At 28.5% G+C, this 19,894-nt stretch overlaps 2 protein-coding genes across 4 annotated transcripts in view; both read left to right on the plus strand.

The window, feature by feature from the left end:
* Positions 1-3,528: 3,528 nt before the first annotated feature.
* LOC109602514 (adipokinetic hormone/corazonin-related peptide receptor variant I) overlaps positions 3,529-19,894 on the plus strand; it is a 49,149-nt gene continuing 32,783 nt past the window's right edge. Inside the window, exon 1 of one of the 2 annotated variants that reach the window (XM_020018903.2) lies at positions 3,529-3,687. The gene's annotated coding sequence lies outside the window, so the exon portion shown is untranslated. Of the gene's footprint in view, positions 3,688-8,826; positions 9,010-19,894 lie in introns of those variants that run through there. The other variant, XM_049962068.1, reaches the window with a different exon arrangement.
* Positions 13,769-18,499, plus strand: LOC109601734 (cyclin-dependent kinase 4). Of its 2 annotated transcripts, none has more exons than XM_020018009.2 (2): positions 13,769-13,893; positions 17,553-18,499. In XM_020018009.2, exon 2 carries the CDS (start codon positions 17,576-17,578, stop codon positions 18,413-18,415), a length of 840 nt encoding a protein of 279 aa, XP_019873568.1. In that variant the 5' UTR covers positions 13,769-13,893; positions 17,553-17,575; the 3' UTR covers positions 18,416-18,499. The 2 variants fall into 2 exon arrangements, with proteins under 2 accessions (XP_019873568.1, XP_049818026.1); XM_049962069.1 differs by lacking the exon at positions 13,769-13,893 and adding an exon at positions 16,345-17,499.

The following is a 19,894-nucleotide window of genomic DNA, read 5'->3' on the forward strand; positions in this document are numbered from 1 at the left end:
AACAAGTCAATAAATTGCGTGCAGTAGTTTATTAAATTTAATACGATTTACGTGAATTATATGAGGAATATAATATATTATGTGATTCCAATTCGCACTGTATGTTTGCCACAATAAATATTTACAAGGATATTTACTTACAATTAAACTATAGATAAATTACAATCTCAAATAAAAAATAATGTTATGCTACATATTCATCGTTTTATAAAATATTTATGCGGTAAGTATACACAATTTACGATTTTAAACTATAGATAAATTACAATGTCAAATAAAAAATAAAGTTATGCCACATATTCATCGTTTTATAAAATATTTATGCGGTAAGTATACACAATTTACGATGTTAAAAATGCCTCCCGTATATATTTTTTCCTAATTATTCTTTGTTTTATGTAAATTACAATTTACAGAGCGCTTATGACATTTTTACTAATTAATTATAGTTTTTACAAGCTTTTTAAATTTTATTTTAAGCATTTAAAATTCTTCCGGGCTGCTTGTTAATTTTACATTATGTCCACATAGCGTGGCATCTATTGTCAAACTGTACATATATTAGTTTTACTTTATGCTTATTATTTTTGTTGTGCAAAAGCACTTGGCATTTACACAAACAACTGGACGATTAAGTGGTTGCAAAATTCAAATGTATAGGAATAGTATACGAGAACGATACAAAATTGTTCTCTGTATCGCAGCTTGTCTTATTATATTATCTTTCCTATTAAAGTAGCTACTGTCATATCGTAGTTTTAAAGAAACATATTTCAAACTTTTCTTTGAAGTAAAAGAACTTTAAATGGCAATAAGACCAAACATTGTGTGTACATTTGATTCATTTCCTTTAATAATTATAGAATCTGAGATATTGATTTAAGTTGTTTTAAGCCAATTACTTACGTCGAAAAAGTTTAGTTCTAAGTTTTTAAAAATTAAATAAGTCAGTGGGATTGTAAGATATTAAAAGAAAATAAGGGTAGAGCGAATGCAATTGGTAGACTTCAACTTACTTCAATTTTCATTGATGCATTGCAACTTTTTATGAAAGTAACAAAAGTTAAACATAACATAATGATGGTCATTATAGAACTAGTTAAAATGTTAAATATTTTAATCATAACTCTTTTATTTAATGTGAACTGTTAAAAAATAATATTAATTTATTATTGTTTTATAAAGTATTATAAAAACTATTACACTTTTATTCTATAAAATGTTACTCATATATATTTTTCTGAATTGAGCTGGAGATAAATATAGCAACTTTAATTAATAAAGGTATTTTTATTGATAAAAATATGTTATTTAACATTAACACTTTGTATGCTTTTTGTTTTATAATTATGGTCCATCTCCGTGGCATCGATTCCAACAATTTCTGAATATACGACTAGTATATATTCTTTCAAGTTTCTTGAATTGCTGTGAAGAGTTCATTAAAATGTAAAATTTGTGTGTCGAATTTGGTTATAAACGTGATCCCCCATGTTTTCTCTAAGGTGCTATCTGGAGATTGGGACGGGCAAGACATGCTTTGATCTTTTAATCAATCCGTCACATTTTTTGGTTTATATTTGGAATCATTTTCATGTTGAGGCACATTTATTAAAAGTATAATTTTTTCAATATATGAAAGCAAATTGTTGTTTAATATATTCCTGTACGTAAGCCAGTTTGAGGGGGCGTATGCCGTCTTTGCCACCGTTCATAAATTTTAAATAATAAGTCGATTTCTTAAAAAAATAGACGTGATAAAAATCCTTGTAACAATCCTTGTTTTTGCAATTTTTTATAAGTTCAAAATATCGGCGAATTGCGTGAACGGATCACAACGGCTGCCTATAATCTACGTCTCCGGGAAAAGCAGCAAAGAGGAACGTTGGAACTGGTGCAACGAAATTGGATAAAACGGGACCAAGTTTGTTTGAATGTCAATGGAAAAAACTTTGAACAGTTTTTGTAGAGTAAGGTTTGTTACCTCGTTTTCTGATGGTTCTGATTAGAATTTTTTTTAAGAAATCGACGTATTATTTGGAAGGTCGTTAAAATATGTATGATAAGTTATGGAACACCCTGTGTAATCAATTCTTTGTATCGTTTTACTACTTTAGGATGTCTAACATTAACAGAATCATCATTTTTTATAAATAAAACTGTTCTGTGGTTCAGTAAATGTGATTTTAAAAAAGTTAAAAATGGACCTTCACATTTTTAGTATAAACCAGGAGTTTCGTTATAGGTTTGGGGTCAAACGAACACCCATCCACTAATCGTCTTCTCACAGTCCTTGAACTAAATTCAGTAAATCCTATTTCCTCCAGATTCACTTTAATTTCAGTTGACGATAAAATTGGAGTGTTTTGACATTCGGATTATCCAGTTATCGATTTTATTTCAAGTTTTTCAAACTAAATTTTGACAATTTTTTTATATCTACTACTTGGCAAGATTCAATACATTTTTTAATAATAGGAGAAACGATGAACTTATTTAGCCGTAAACTCTTAACCAACTCTTCTTGTTTCTCTCGGTTTTGGTAACGCTGAATTATAATTTTTCTTACAATTTAACTTCGGCCAATGTTTAAATAATTATAAGCAAAAGACCGCTAGTAAATAATCAACACAAATTTACAGAGTGCAATGGACCACCATGAAATAAAAAAGTTACTATAATTTTGTCCAATGAAAAATACTCAATTTTTTAAAATATAAAATTAGACTAACCAGTTAGATAGTAGGCACTATAATAGAAAAATATAATATTATAGATAGTGTCATCCGATTGAAGTCGTACAGCTCATATTTTTAATATATTTTAATAAGTTGTTATAATTATTAAAACTAAAAAACAATATCTTTTACCCACTTTACGACGTGAAATTAATTAATTGAAATTAAAAAATATTACAATAAGTTAACTCGGCAAATAATAATTTTAGTACTATATCAATATAAAATATATAAAAATGAACAAATAATTCAACACTCTTGTTGGAGTACATTTAATTAGAAAATAATAAATATATGATGATTTTAATAAGAAAAAAAATCACATATTTATGATTGTTAAATGTTTTGACTCTAACTAAAATTAATCTTAAAATTTTTAAAACAAAAATTAAGTTTGCACTCCCATGATTGTAGACTTGACCCTGGGTCACCGCAGCTACTGATACCTCTAATGTCAGTGTGATAAATATATTAATGTCTCGACGGATTTTTAAGCAACAAACATATTTAAGCCGCATATATCCACTTATTTAATGTTATCTAAATTTAAAAAAAATACCAATAGGTCATTAACATTCGTTGGTATAAGTATTGTTTGGTTTTTTCTAAAATATCAATTAAATAAATTATTTGGCTGTATTTCAATTCAATTAAAAAAGTAACAGCATTTCACATGTCTAGCCGATGTAATTAAACTTTCCAGATGTAAGGCTTATCTGTTATTCTACAAGATTACCTAAGCTTTTACTATTTTCGCCTGACACTCCGTCGCACATTTGTTTTTGCTAAGACTCATCTTAAAATTATCAGTAGCTTCCAGTTTCTGTGTTAAGTAAGTGTAAGTTTGAAGTTAGTGAATGTTGTGATTTTTTATATAGAATTTGATCCGAAAAGTTTACGGTTTGGTGTTTTATTGGACCAAAAAAAGGGATTATTGAATATGTACAAGGTATGTTAATTTAAGATTTTAAATTATGAATTCTAATATGGTTCAAGAATCCTCAAGTGTATTATTTTAATTTTCGCGTATTAAAATAACAAGGAAGACCCTAAATAAATTTTAATTTTAAAATAATTACAGAACCATTTTGGTTATTCCCAAAATAATTATTAGAGTCTGATTTATTTAGTAAAAAGTAAATCCACATGTTATACATTTAAATCTGAAGCAACAACAATATTTACTACATTCATGATCGACAGACAATGAGAGCAGAGTATTTGTTATTTAAATTACCTTAAAAATAGTCTACGCATATTTGGTTTACTATTCGTTCATGTGTTTTTTTCTCTTAATGGTAAGAATGGATTAAACTGAGTAAAAATACTTATTATTCCGATAAACATTTTTTTTCGTTTAGCCAAATACATACCAATCTTGTTCATTAATCGGTTCCATTCAATACATGTATGCAAATATTTTCATCAAACTTAATTAAATCTTATAAAAATATAGGGGCTATCAATGGGTCACGACTGAAGGAGTACTAATGATAAGGTCTTGTTGACAATACCAATGTATGTTATATATTGTTTATACTCGTGTTCTCATTTTTCCTGTCGTATGAATCATATAAAAGAATCGTTGTGGGATGAAAGCTCAATTTCGCATTTAACGAAAATAAATATCGAAGCATTATTTACCACGTCCCAATGGAACTTTAATATCCCGTCTCTGCCTTTCCATGAAGGTCAAGAATGCTTTTTTCAAATGCATTTTAACGTCCCAAAACTTGCATAATAGTGAACTAAAGAATTCAGTGAAAAATTCTTAATATTGAATGAATTAAATGAAAATTTAATATAAAGGTTCCTGTTTCAGAATTATTATTTTCAACTATTTTAAAACGCCGGACTGAGAATTAGAAACTGGGACAGTATTAACGGTGTTATTAATTGATATTTCTTATTCATAATTCATAATTTTCGTGAAGATACAAGACTAGAATATAAAAGGAATAGAAAATTACATATTTCGATTTATTTTTAAATTGTTGAGTTGTCCTCAATCATATATGCACTTGTATTAAGATCAATAATAATTATAGTTATAATAAGCATTGAAGTTTTGAGTACCTGAATGTGTAAACTGCTGATATTACATTGCATTACACAGAGTGGTTTCGTATTACACAAAAGATGTTTCGTATTATGCACATCACATAAAATGACAAAAATAATTCAAAATAATGACCCACCCTAATGTAACAGCGAAAAGTAATTGTAACTGTCGGACAAATCGTTGCTCTACATTCTGGTCGGCGAATTTTAATGGGAGTAGGAAGTCAAGGAAAAAACTCCACTTCGTTTTACTCCAGGCTTTGTCGGTTAATTGTGATATCTTTATAAATCTCTACAGGATACCAGCAGGAATTCATTGAAAATTAAATTAATTAGTTCTAGATAGAATGAGTGCTTTAAATTTAAATTCCAACCCATGTTACCTCTATTATTTTTACTTGTGATTAAATCCAACAATATGATTAAATTTAACTTTGAAACTATGTGTATAATTATTGTTTGCGTGAAACGACATCGAATTTTCAACGATCACAAAAATAAAGTTTTAAGGCCTATAACTATTTCTGCAACAAACTGTGGATAATAAAATGTTTATAGTTTTAGTGGAAATTTCTTAGAAATTGGTAAACTCACGGTGCGTTGTAAAAAGAACTTACCTTATTATAGACATTTTGCTCACATTAACATTAACAAATAGATGTAACAGATATTACTACTCAAAATTATAAGTATTTAAAATAAATTACTCAGATTAATTAAAAAATAAAAATAATTGTCCGAAAATTTTAAAATAGTAGTTTTTGTAATTTAATTTAATTGATTTAATCGTCATTTATTTCACTTACAATTTATTATTATTATTTTCTTTGACATTTTCAATTAAACTTACTATTGGACTCTTAAAAAGTTTCTAGCATTTAATGACTCTCGAAATATGTAAAAGTTAATCTAGTTTGTACAGAAGTATAAAAAATCAATAATATCTAAAGTCCCAAAAGGTTAAGAATCTTAATCCGAATTTTGTTATAAAAATATCTCATAAACTCATAAAATGGTTGTAATCAACTAGACGATGCTCAGACGCTGTTACACATTATGATGATGAAACAACATCCTTGTATTTATCAGCTTTTTATAGTCAATAAAATTTCTTTCAGCTAAAGTACAGATAACATGAGCTAATTAATTATTAACAGTTAGGATACATTCACCGTATTTGTACTGCATAAAAAAGACTATTATTTTCTCTAAACAATTATAAACAATACATAAAGGTGCATTTAATAACTTTAGTTACATACTTGAGTGCTTCAGCCATTTTATTGACCACCTTTTTGGTAATGGTTTTAATAATTGCAGATAAAATAAAGCTGCAGCGTAAATAATGTCCTCGAAATCCTATTACGTCTTTAGTCGAACCCCCAATAAATGTTTTCAAAATTAAACCAATAAATCATGGTTTATTGCGCAAGCCGAGCAAAGCTATCTGGTGATTGTGGATTTATTAAACGTATGCTAAACTCCACCTGTTCAGCTTTCGAGATCAACGGTCTCAAATAAATTTATGTTTTACCTGGACACAATAATATAATATATTTTAACCCGTTAAAACCGGAAATATATCAAAATAAGATTTATTCCTAAGTTGAATTATATTGAATCTCCAGTTGTGATGATTATCCTATTACTTAATTTTATTGTTATATTTATAGTTAAGATTATTAAGACATGAGTGTCCGTGTTGTAGGGGGTGCTCACCATCTAGAGGAGTACACTGCTAAACACTAGCGTATAAAGTATCAATAAAAAATGTCGCTTCAATTAGAAGAGCTAAAGGCTTATCCAATAGTAACGTTTCTTTTGACAATGTCAGTGGGTAATGTTAAAGTAGATTTTACTATAAAATATTTTTTTAGTTGCTACTGTATTAGTTAATAGTGCACTGTTCAATTTACTTGTCCCTGTTGACGGTTACTAGTGGTGATATTATAGACTAACCTCGAAAAAATCCCACAGCTCTTCTGTAATTTAAGCTACAATTTTTTTATTAACAAGTTAATATCCGAAAACCCTGTATGTAACCAACATGAGCCTTAAAGAATTAATACAGCCGTTCACGATGCGTAGTTTACATCCGCTACAGCTTTATATAGTCGTATGTGGAAGTAATTCCGACAGGGTTAATACAAAAGTTTTGAATATACCTGTAAGCAATTATAACACCACCAACTTTCGAGGCTTTAATTATATCCGTCACATTTAAAGATTAGTTATTAATTTAGTGAAGGCTCCGAAACCCAATCTAATTTTCAATATATATTATACACTATATCTGGAGTCTTCTTGTAGCTTCCCTAAAATGTCATCGCTCATAGTCGGGAGATTTATTTTCTATTTGTCCATCGTATCCTCAACTGTGGCGGCGGCCCAAGTGACTGATAACGTCGTCATGACTAAACAAACTCAACATAACCAAGGACGGTTCATTGTTCGTCCCGATTTACCAGGGCGTTGGGACGGTCCTAATATTTCTTTTTCATCGCTACGTCGCGAAATAAATAACCCGCAGTCTGACACTCCCGTCTTTAAATTATATCCTCATAACCACTTTTATTTATATATAACTCTTTTAGTCTTATATTTGAAAAGTTTTTCTTTATGGAATATTTTATGATCCGTAATACATTATATTTTCGTTTATTCGTACGATAAAAACCGTCAATTTTTGATCATTATTTAAAATCATATCCATGATTACACAAAAATATTGAGGGTTACAAAATTTTTCTATTATTTCCCGAAAATGAAATGTTGAGAATCAGCTTTCCTATGGTCAAAAATATGTTACAGATGTGGAACGATACTTGAAGGAATTACAAAATATTGTTGTTTAAATTATAGTTAATACACAATCAAATTGTTAATACTTAAAAATCTCGAGACACATGACATAAAATTTTATGAGTTCTGTCCTAAATGTTTGCCTATGATCATCGATGACTGCTTCATTTTAAAAGAAAAATCGATGTTTCTAGACTGATTAATTTAATTTATGTTGATAATTTTTCAATAGTTTTGAACACAATAAAGAAATATTTTTTTGAATACATCTAAGAATTTTTTGAATGGAATTCTGAGATACTCTATAAGTATATTCAAAGTTATGTATAAAAATATTAATTGAAAATCAGTATAAATGCGAAATACTATGAATTGACACATTCCACTGTAATCTTTTGTATTAAAATAACTCAAGATATATATTTTTATAAATGTCACTATTTATCATATTTGATAACTAATGCTCAACTTTAATGATTAACGAATAATTAATTGATTTGTGAAAATATTTACATTTTGTTGATTTATTAGTAATGATTAATTTCCAAACTTTTGGATATACACATTTTAAAAATATCAATTTTTCTGAGCAAACATTCACAGAATGAAGAATGGAATGAATGAATTTATTACGTCACTTGAGAACTTATAATTTAACAATAGATACAGATTAATTTATACATTTTTGTTTTGTGTGAAAATGGTGAAGCTCAGAAACCGGAGGAGCACGTGCTTTCCAATTTTTCAATGATAAATGGTCACTTGGACGAGCTGCAGAACTATAAACTGGTTACGTTTGATTCAGAAGTAACAGCTTGCCGTGAAACTGAGTCTCCTACTTCCATATGGCGACAACTTAAGGACACGGATGAAAGACTTCTTTTTATCACAATTTTTGATTCAATACATTTCACATTTATGGACCAAAACACCAGGTTGTTATGGCAATCATAACTTACATTTATGACGTCACGTTTAAACGACGAAAAATTGATGAAAATACTCAAAAGTGTCGTTAACTTTACTGTACATATTGCTAGACAGAAACACGGAGAAACGAAAACAAAGATACGGTAAGATTAAACCAGAATGGTGTCTGATTGTCAGTAGTGAAAAAAAATGAATAGTGAGTTAGTAAAAACTAGGGAGCGCAAGCGCTTGTACACATGCAGCCTCTGGATCGTCGACTGGAGTCCTGCGATTATTCGGATATCGTCCGGACGGTTATTTGGAAGCGCCCGTTTTGCGTCGCGACGCTCCTTGTCTCCACACTTCCGCGTCGGTCCTTCTAGAGCGATAAGTCCGCGTACTTGTTGATCGGTCCGATGAAACGCGCCAACTTGATAAATTATATGTGTGACCTAATTTAATGATGTTCAATTGTTTTATTAAGTGATTTGTTAACGAGGTGAGTTGAGCATCTTTTCTTGTACACTTGTTTGTTTGCTCGTTTGATCTTTTAGTTAATTACTTTTTAACGTTATTTTTTTAATGAAAAATATAAGTAGATATAATTTATTGTAAATATTGTTTTATTTAATTAAATACTTAATTAAGTCAGTATGTACAATTAAATTGTACATACTGACTTTTTATACATTATTTATAAAATTAATTCGATAAAATATTTAAAAGCATTAATTAATTTTCAGATTATTGAATATACTATTGAATATTGAATCGCAACAATTTATTATGAGGATTTTAATATTTTAATAAATTTTATTAAAAACAATAAACCTATATGTTTACATAAATAATGTATCATGTAAATTTTTAATAAAATTAAATTTCGCAATTTTCAATCAAAATGGAAATAATATTATGTAATAAGAATATACTAAATGCCATTTTAAACTAATAAAATCATTATTCAAATAATATTTAACAAATAATTTTTCATAATGGTTTACTGCCTATATCCATTTTTCACATATAATTTTTAAATTTTGTAATTTGAGTTTGATTTATTGTGTAGCGAATGAATGAGGGTTTTCCATTCTTAACATAAATCTGCAAGTTGCATGTTCATGAGATTTTAAATAAAAATTGCCCATGATCTCAACTTAGCTATATTGTATTGAAAATAGAAAATAAATCTTGAAGTACGTAACAATTTATATAGTTTTGTAGAGGCGATAATCCGTTGCTAATATAATTCTACCAAAAATATGGTATCATATCCAATATCCGGACAGTTATTGTATTTCTTTTCCCTTTTCTATAACGATTTATCATGATTAAAACGTTAAAACTGAAGTAACAAATTGATGTTCCTTATTTGAAATAAAATAAGTGAACTGTCTTCCAAAAATTGATATATGGTTATAAACAGTTACAAAAACACTGTAGGGAATTTTATTAGTGAATTTTTACGGTATAAATTAGGATGTCAGGTTGTCTGAAACACAAATTTAAACCCAACTCCTGACCAGATGCGGCTTCGGACTCTCGAGACTAACAAAAGACTGGATAACGCTGATGTGTTTGGTTTACGTACGTTTTTATGCTGATTCGTGAAATCTGAGGGGAAAGAAATATTTTAACACGATTATACATACAACAATGAATTCTCTCTTTTAATTGGTTCATAATTATCACAGATTTTGAACCTTCCTAGATTGGTCTTCTTTTCACATTTAATATAGTGTTAGTTAAAAGGTTTTTTCGTAAACCGTTTCTTAGAATTATTCATCTCTTGATGTTTTTTTACAAATACATTGCGTCACTAGGCCACTCAAAAGTTTTTTCACTTTAACACAACATTATTAAACTTATTCAAAGAGATTTAAAAGAAAATAAGTTTGCAAAAGTTCAACATACATGCTACTTTGATAAGGATTAATAAATTCACATATTCTACGATAGAAGTCTAGTCTTTTCATCAATCGATTCAAATAAAATATTACGTACGTCAAATGAATGAATCAATGGACCTTTATTTACAGTATAAATTTTTATAATAATATAACACGATTCTTTTTGATATACAAAGATGAATTAATAAAATAATATTTTATTAGTTCTTCACTATTTAATGGTGAATCACATCATATGCTCCGAAATTTCATAGAACGATCGACGTTTAAAATTGATCGCGATTGGCAGTGGTCTCTCTACTCGACTGACTTAATTAGACTGTTAGGATTCAACTGTTCCAACTCGCTTTGAGGACAATCGAGATATTCGACTAATCGACTAAAACTTCTCGGGCCAGTCCACCATTAGCACTCTCCATATTTCATTTTGCAAATATTAGCTGTCTGCTGTTTTTATATTTGTCAACAATTTCTTCAGTTTCTGTATATATATATATATATATATATATATATATATATATATATATATATATATATATATATATATATATATATATAATATTACATTAATTTCACATTTTTATAACTTATCCGAAATTTTTTAACCACACCCAAATAGGTAATAATAGGTAAGTAAGTATAATAAGTCGATTTCTTAAAAAAATATAGGTAAATCGTTTCCCGTATTCTTAAGAAATTTAGAGAAACTGGATAAAATCTGGATAATTCGATAATATTATGTCAATAGTCAATCCAATCTTATCATCAAGGAAATGAGAGTTGCTGAATATTTTTTAGTGACGAGTCTAAATTTAATTTATAAAAAAATCATGATTCTGCTTATTTTAAATATCTGAATTGTAACTCTGAATCTGCTGGAATACAAAAAATAATAGACGTAGTCAAGTTTGCGTTGAGAAATATAGCAATTTTAGAGCTTAAATTCCTTTTCTGGCGATACTTCCTTACTACTATTTGGACCAATTATGTAAAAATATGGATTATTTCATAGAGTAGAATGAATTACTATCAACATTTGCATGGTATTTATTATTTTGTTTTGTAGAATTAGTATGAAACATATAGACTCTGCTATGGATAGACTTAAGATAAAAAAGTTTATGATAAAAAAGTGTTATCACTTACAAAACTGTACAAAAAGTTTCTTATACCCACAGTGAAATATAATGTAGTTCAAGGATATATTAAACAAAAATTTGATTCCATATATTAAAGAAACGATGCTCTTAACAAGTGTGTTTCATTATACCAGATATTAATATTAAATTAAATAATACATAATTAATCTTAAAATTTGTAATTATAAAAAAGGAGACATAACAAATCATTGTACTGAAATTTTCTTTATTAATTATTGAGTTTTGAGAGGATCCTTAAAGTGAAAAAAAATCTTTTAAAGAAACTTTATTTATTTATGAAATTTATTTTTTACTAATCAATGAACCAGTATGACATCAAAAGGTTTATAAATATTTTAAACTGAAATTATACAAATATATAAAGCTGAAATAAGTTCACTTCAAATAATCCCTTTTTTCAGTAATATTGACATTTTATTAAAAAATTTCCGAATTATTTCCTAACAACTCTATACCATGTCTTTGTATATCCGTAATCACTGGAAAACCCCTTATTAAAATGTAATTTCGACCTCAATTTAAGTACAATTTAGGTTCCTGTCGCCAACCGAAAATAATCCAGAGAACGAATTCGTTTTTTTTTGCGTTGCATCCAAATCCAATGCCAATTAATTATGTGTTGTGAAGTAACTCATGAATTTTAAACGCGAACTGCAATTTCATTCTTTGAATAATGCAAAGGGAAATATGAAAAATAATTTTTAATCAACTGGCTAGGCACCAAATTCAAATGCAATGTGTGCAGAAATATAAACAAGTAATTGCTAATTTGTCGGATAAGTCGCTAATAAATAAAAATTGTCGTGATGCGATTGCAAAACGTCAACGATATGATAGTACATAAATGTTGATTTATGTTAGACATATATTTTATATGACAGATAAAACTGTGTGTTTTATCACCATAAATTTCACCGTACTTTTAGTAGACCTGGACCAAATCCGAGCTTAAAATTTCAATTTATGTGTTAAACATGTGTATGGCGAGATCTGCAACATTTTCTTACCAATTATTTCCTTGAGAGATTGACCTAATTCTGATTGGTTGCTCAAAAGATACAATTTATTTATTTTTTAATTTAACTTATACAAACTGCTTTACTGTTTTTCTATCCGAAATTTTTATTTCAATGCAGTATTTAGTAACTTTTAGAACTAATATTTAAAATTTACTAAAATTTGTGCTTTTTGTCCGATTTTAATATTTTTTTCAATTGTAAATCATGAAAATATATACTTATAGACAAAATGTCATGTTCTACAGCTATGGATTAAGCAATCCCTGAAATGGTTATATACTAAATTTCATTAAAAAAGTATGCACAATCATAATTTTATGGAAAAAATAAAAATCATTCTTTTTAGGAATTTACTATCTTCTATGGAATAAACTGTCAAAAATATAAATTATGTTATTATTCAGCAATACAGGAATATTATATTAATAATACTATATTAATTATACTATTTTTATAGTAATACTTTTTAAACTTAATTTTTTGTAACTTCGTGGTAGAATTAATGAACCATGTGTGGAAATTATCCTAATAATTAAAGAAGATAATCATAAATTTACGAAAAAGATATAATACATACATTGAACTGAACGGTGAATTGGTGGACGCAAATAAAATTTAGGTATTAAAAGTATTAGTATAAGCATCTATATTTTGCTTTAATTTAGTGTAATTTACAAGTATGAACATAATTGAAAATACCACAAAATGAATAATTAAACAACAACTGAATTTTGAGATATCATCCACAACAAAGACAGTAAGAGCCTGCAAGTTTGCCCCGGAATGGGAGACTTTCAATGTCTCTCTCAAGCATGATGTCACTCTCAAAATTCAGTCGGTTCAAATGGAAGTACACACAGGGCATTAAGTAAAAACACTACAATATTATAAACTATAAGTATAAAGAACTTTCTATATTTTTGCTTCCAGCTAGTTTAATAACAGTTGAAGTATATCATAAAATAAATGACAAATGTAAGTATCAAATATATTTATTTATCCGCACTCACCTCTCTAGAAATTTGAACGCATATGGTATAAACAATTGTCACGACAAAAAAGTTGCATACGGTCTGAAATCGGAATGCATTGGGCAACTAAGTCTCGAGCAATCTTGACATTTGGCAAGTAAGCGTCGACCAATCAGAAACATTTTTATCATGTCTATACACATGGTCTTATTTTTTTGATTTTAGTTGTGACCTCAACAAATTCATAAATTATAAAAATAATGTGAATAAAAATACACACTATTTATGGTACATATTACAGTTACATTTAAACTAGACAGTAAGTAAGTAGTAGAATAGTAATAACATCAATATATCTTAAAATGGAATTAATTCTTAAACTAACCTAAAACCTGGAACACCACACAGGAAATCGATATCATTTCGGGTACTGCACACCCGGATTAATTCAAATGTATGTAAAAATAAGTTTTTAATTCCCACTTTAAGATCGTATAAAGTGTAATTAATATTACCTGTGATATGCCTTAAATAAATTAAATAGAATATTATATTTATTACTAATTCTTGAGCATTAAAAAATCCGGGTTAATTTGTATTCGAAGCAAATTGGTTCAGTACTGGAAAATCATGGTTCGAGTTATTGAAATTCGACTTTACTTAATTTAAACAATATTCAAAATTACTTTTAATGTAATTTTGTATTATTTAAATGCTGCTAACAAATTCATAACAAACTATCAAAAAATGTGGTTAAAATTTGCAATAGTTATATATTTTTGAATTATTAAATAGTAAAAAAGTAGTTATTAGTAATAATACTGTAGTCACAAAATGAAATTAATTCATAAACTAATATAATAAACAATCACAATGAAATTAATTTTCCTATAATGTTCATAAAATCCCGTGTTAAAATGCCATTAGTCAAGAGAATCAATTAAAACTACACGACACATTTACAAAGACAATAAATAAAAAAAGGAACATTAATTCAAATTAATTTTTAAAGTAACTTATTAAACAAAATAAAACATATCTTCAAAAAAGCTAAAGAAACACAAATCAGTCAAATGAAACATAATGCAATTCGTAGGATGTTAAGTAAAATGAAGACAAATCAATACACCCGAATTAATCTACCTAATATAATTCATATGTATAATAATAATTGACATATTCCATGAATAAGCGTCTAATATTATCCCCTCTTCAATAATTTCAAATTTTAGTTTGCATATTTTATTACTAAATTAAATATTAATGTTTGTTTTCTTAGGTGCTGCCATAATATTTAAATAATCATTTTAATTAATAAAAAAATGTTGTTTATTACATAATAATAATAATTTCGATGTGTCTGAAAAGGAAATTCATTCCTAAACTGACCTAATTAAATATGTTTTATATAACCGTGATAAAAAAAAATTGTGCACAAAAACTCGAAAATTGGAAAGTTTGTTCAATATTTTTAAATGAATATCGTTTCTCTAGTTTTTCTAAAAGTATACATTTACATACTGCTAAACAAGATTTAATCTATATTCATGATCAACTATGTTAACTTATTGACTGGACAAATGACGGTATAATGTAAATAATTACACGTTTATTTATATATCAAAATGTAAATTAAAATGGTCCCAGAAGTAGACTTAAAAGGCACATATGACATTTTTTTTGTTTTACTCGTATTATTAACATGCATAACATGACTGGTTGTGATTTTATTACGACAGATAGTCAAAAAGGTCGGAGGATTACAAACATTTAAACAGTATTTGTAACTAACGATTATCAAAATAATATATGTAATTTTGTAATTAAAGCATGATTTTGTATTTTACGTTTTTGCATAATTAAAAATAATAAAAGAGTTTAAACACAGAATTTTTGAATAGTTTCGTTAAATTACCTCTATTATAATGACAATCAATATAAACATGTATCTTACTACCCCTGATTACTTTCAGAGTCAATCCAACCCTCGCCAAAATCTAAATTTAGAGCAAACAAATATTTCCATCAATTGAAAATTACAAAAACATCGTTATGTTTAATAATTCCAATGCATACGACATTACATGCTCAAAAACCAATTAAAATTAAACGGAAAATGTGAAATGGAATTTCCTGTTACACAACAGAAAACATATTTACCAACATGTATCGTATCTGTCGTCAGATTTTAATGCAATGAAAATTGACTTGACTCTCTTAATTTTCATTTCAGTTTAATCTAAAACACGAATAATTTGTATTTTATATTTGTCCTGGAAGCTCTGTGTACACACTTTAAAAAGGATGTCGGAAATATAAATTTAACGTAGGCGTCGACTGCTTTTTCTTTGTTATTTTTATCCACGTGTAAGTCTTCATGTAATATAACTACTTTTTCATATGAAACCTTTACGAAAATTCTGGATGTGGCCCACAAATAATTCGAGCATATTATTTTCACACTTGTTTCATGTTTTTTACACGAATATTTTTATTTTTATGGCCCACCTTTAAACTTTAGGACAAATTGTTTCAAGTAGAATATTTCCGTTGTTGAAATGACGGTATTAATAATGATTATTAAAGAGTAACAGTCGCAATAAAATTTAATTATTTACTGACTAAAAACTAGACTAAAACTTAGCTCAATAAAAAAAATGCAGTGGTGAAATTTAGGCACAATGTATTGAGAAATTAAATAACTCGACTGCATTATCCTGAACGTATAAACAGGTTATAGTCAGGGACGTTGTGCAGCATTAGTAATCCGACTGAAGCTGATGCTGTTTTGACGGTGTGTACTAAGTCCATTTCCATATTTATAATTGACTGTCAACCTACACAATTTCACCACAGACAATGTCGCAAGGGACGGAATAAGTAATGCCATTGCCGTTTGATTCTGAATGGCAATTGTGATCGATTTGTATGTAATTAATTGTGAATGACCTAAATGTAATTTGTAACTACTTCACACAGTCAATAACTTGGGGTGTTTTCAATCAACCTTCGAATTAATGATAAACAGAAATCTTAAGATCTTTTATAATAAAAGTGATTGATTATAAATAAAACCAATAATTTCGTGAATCAAATGCAATCATCCGTGAATAAAGAATACTTATTTGACACATTCTACAGCGGTTCAAAATGAAATTTGATCCGATTTACCTTTGAAGTTGAATAACTATATTGTCACTTTGAACCTTTTCCTTCTTATTCCTTTGTGCCGTAATTACGATTACCGAAGCGAGAAATTCTTGAGACGTTTTTGGTAATTAAATGAAACTTATGAATATGCATTACGCATGTCCAAAGATTAATTATGGACCAAATGCAAACATAATTTCGACGGTGTTTTCCACATTTTCTTCGACCTTCTGTGCAAAAGTTAATCTTCATAATTGAACAATACATACATGAAACTCTTGTCATTATTCAATGTCAGTGTGCTTTATATTTTTCCAATATTTGCGCACAAATTCCAATCTATTTTGCATTCTGCCACTGACGACGCGACCTTTCAATTCTGTCGCATCATTTTAAAATGACAAAAAAAATAATAACATACTACCAAAAACCGCAACACAATTTTTCATTCTCTCTTAAATTAATAAAAGCTCCAATATACTATGATGAATTGTTTATTGTACTCTGACGTTTAAATACAAATTACAAAATAAACTCCGTTATAATTTCGACAAAATGTGCAATCGAATTTCGATAACCTGAACCATGATATACCAGAAAAAATGAAATTTTATCAAGTAAAAATTACTCATGATTATTAATAGTTGTGCATTTTCAAGGGTGAAAATTATGTTATACACAATTTTAATCTTAGTTAAATCAAAATTACTGAAGATTTAAGATTAAGAGCTATTTAAAAATAATTCAACCAATTCATCGTGATGCTATACCTATCACAGGTACCAAAATAAAGAATTTAAATAGACTGCATAACAACAAATGTTTAATTTAGCCTCTAAAGCAAAGACAATCGCCATGGAAGGATGCAAGAATGCCAACTACAATATCTTGGAGAAATTAGGCTCGGGTTCGTACGGAACCGTTTATAAAGCGACAAATACGAACGGAGAGCTAGTGGCACTCAAAAATGTAACCATCGAAGTTGAGGACAATGGAATTCCGACTACTGCTCTAAGGGAAATTGCTCTTTTAAAAAAACTGAGCATCTTTAACCATGACAACATCATTAAATTCATCGACGTCGCCTTTGGCCAAGTGTGTAATAGAAAAATAGAACTCTACATGGTCATGGAATACTGCTCGGGTGATTTAACCTCGTTGATGAGAGCACATCCGTCGGGACTGCGGGAGCTAGAAATTAGAGTTATCGTCAGGGAAATTCTACGAGGGTTAAATGTCCTGCACACCAACAGGATAATTCACAGAGACCTGAAGCCCCAGAATATTTTGGTGTCAACGACGGGCCAAATTAAGATTTCTGACTTCGGACTAGCCGCGATTTACGATCATTCGATGTCCTTGAGTCACCACGTCGTGTCCCTCTGGTACCGTGCACCGGAGGTTCTGTTGAATCGCACGTACGATTCGAAAATAGACATTTGGTCGGTTGGGTGCATAATTCCCGAATTGTTTAGTTACAAACCCTTATTTAATGGTTCGACGGAGGAGGAGCAAATCAATTTGATATTAAAAAAATGTCTGCATGCGGGATCGTCATCTTTAACATTTATAGACGTTAAAGATTTAAACATACCTATGGATGCAATATTCCTTGCAATTAATTTATTGATGATGTCGGCTGAATTGAGGATTTCAGCCGAGCAAGCTCTACAATTCAGCTTTGTAAAATTTTAATATCATAGAATTCGTCTGAAATCACGAATTGGAAATGTAAAATTATTGAAAAATATGAAAACCTACAATAAAAATTGAAAATAATTTTTTGTGTTTTGGTTTAATCTCAACATCTTTATGTAGAGATATTGCATTACTAACAAATATGCAATAAACTATTTATGTTAAACTTGTTTAGAACATAAATCATTTTAATTGTAGTTAGTCAGAAATTGATAAATTGATATTGAGCAATTAATAATTAACCAAATTCTTCGAATATGTTAATTAAATTAATTTGTTCATATTCTGCGTTGCAATTATAAAATAAAATAATTTTTAATTGGTAATCTGCATGATTGATGGTGATGATTGTAAAAATTCATCCTGTAAACAAATTTTTAGAGATCGTCGTTCGTTATCGTTCGTTCTTTTTGTGTCAGCTCTTCAATAACTCTATTGTGAAATTGTTTCGAGTTTGTTCAATCGGTGCATTTCTTTAGTGTCGACAATTTTTTATAGGTTGACACAAATGTTTTGTGTAGCCCTGAATAACAACAATACCATTCATACAGCGTTAAGGAATTAAATGGGTTTTATTGAACACTCGAAATTGTTTGTGAAAGTGCATAAAAATTTATCACTTGTGCAAATTTCCTTAATTAAAAAAGTCTAGACTAACTTATCAGTTACCAGATTATTACTTAACATAGCTATTATTAACTTTTGATATAAAAGTTCAAAATTAGTCTCATATCAAATGGTGTTTTAGCCTGATTGACATTACTTAATCAATTATGTATTATGTAATACATAATTGTGCTATAACCAAATATCAAAAAACGAAATTTAATTTAATTAGAAATTGTTTGTGACAATTATCTGAGGCCTACAGAAACATAAAAGAGGCACTTTCCTTTTTTTTCTTCATCGAAATTCTATTGGAATTTATCGAATTAATAGCCTTTTTATGTGGTCACGGAGAGCAATCAACGGTTTTATTGTAGCTTTTCGAATCGTTTCATTTGCATCAAATTTACAGCAGCTACAGAGGGTGAAGAACGACGAATTTATACATTGTTTAAGTAAGTAATATAAATTTAATCACACCAAAAACAAATTTAAAACTGAACATGTTCGATTTAACATGAAGGCATAAAAAGGTTGAATCATCACAAAAATTACTATAAAACTGCAATATAGTTGTACCCTCAAGTTTTCATTGTCTACAAATTTAAAGTATAGGTAAGACGTAATAAACTGTTGCAATTTGTTCGAAACTATTTCAAGAGGATTTACTACTTTTTATTCGCTCCTGAGAATTTAATTTGGTATCAATGGAATACGTGTTAGAAAATTGGCATTTTTATGCGAATCCGGCGTCCTGGAGTGTGCAAATCAACTCGAATATCCGGAAAAGTGATATTTCCAATTCAAAAGGAATATAAACAGACGTCGTGTTTGCATACCTTTCGTACACCTTCAATTTACTTCAAAAGT

Source organism: Aethina tumida, chromosome 1, assembly GCF_024364675.1.
Source record: "Aethina tumida isolate Nest 87 chromosome 1, icAetTumi1.1, whole genome shotgun sequence".
In the NCBI taxonomy this organism is placed as follows: domain Eukaryota; kingdom Metazoa; phylum Arthropoda; class Insecta; order Coleoptera; family Nitidulidae; genus Aethina; species Aethina tumida.

Excerpts from the sequence above, each read along its gene's own strand:
- LOC109601734 (XM_020018009.2), top strand. The coding sequence starts at position 17,576 with ATGGAAGGATGCAAGAATGCCAACTACAATATCTTGGAGAAATTAGGC.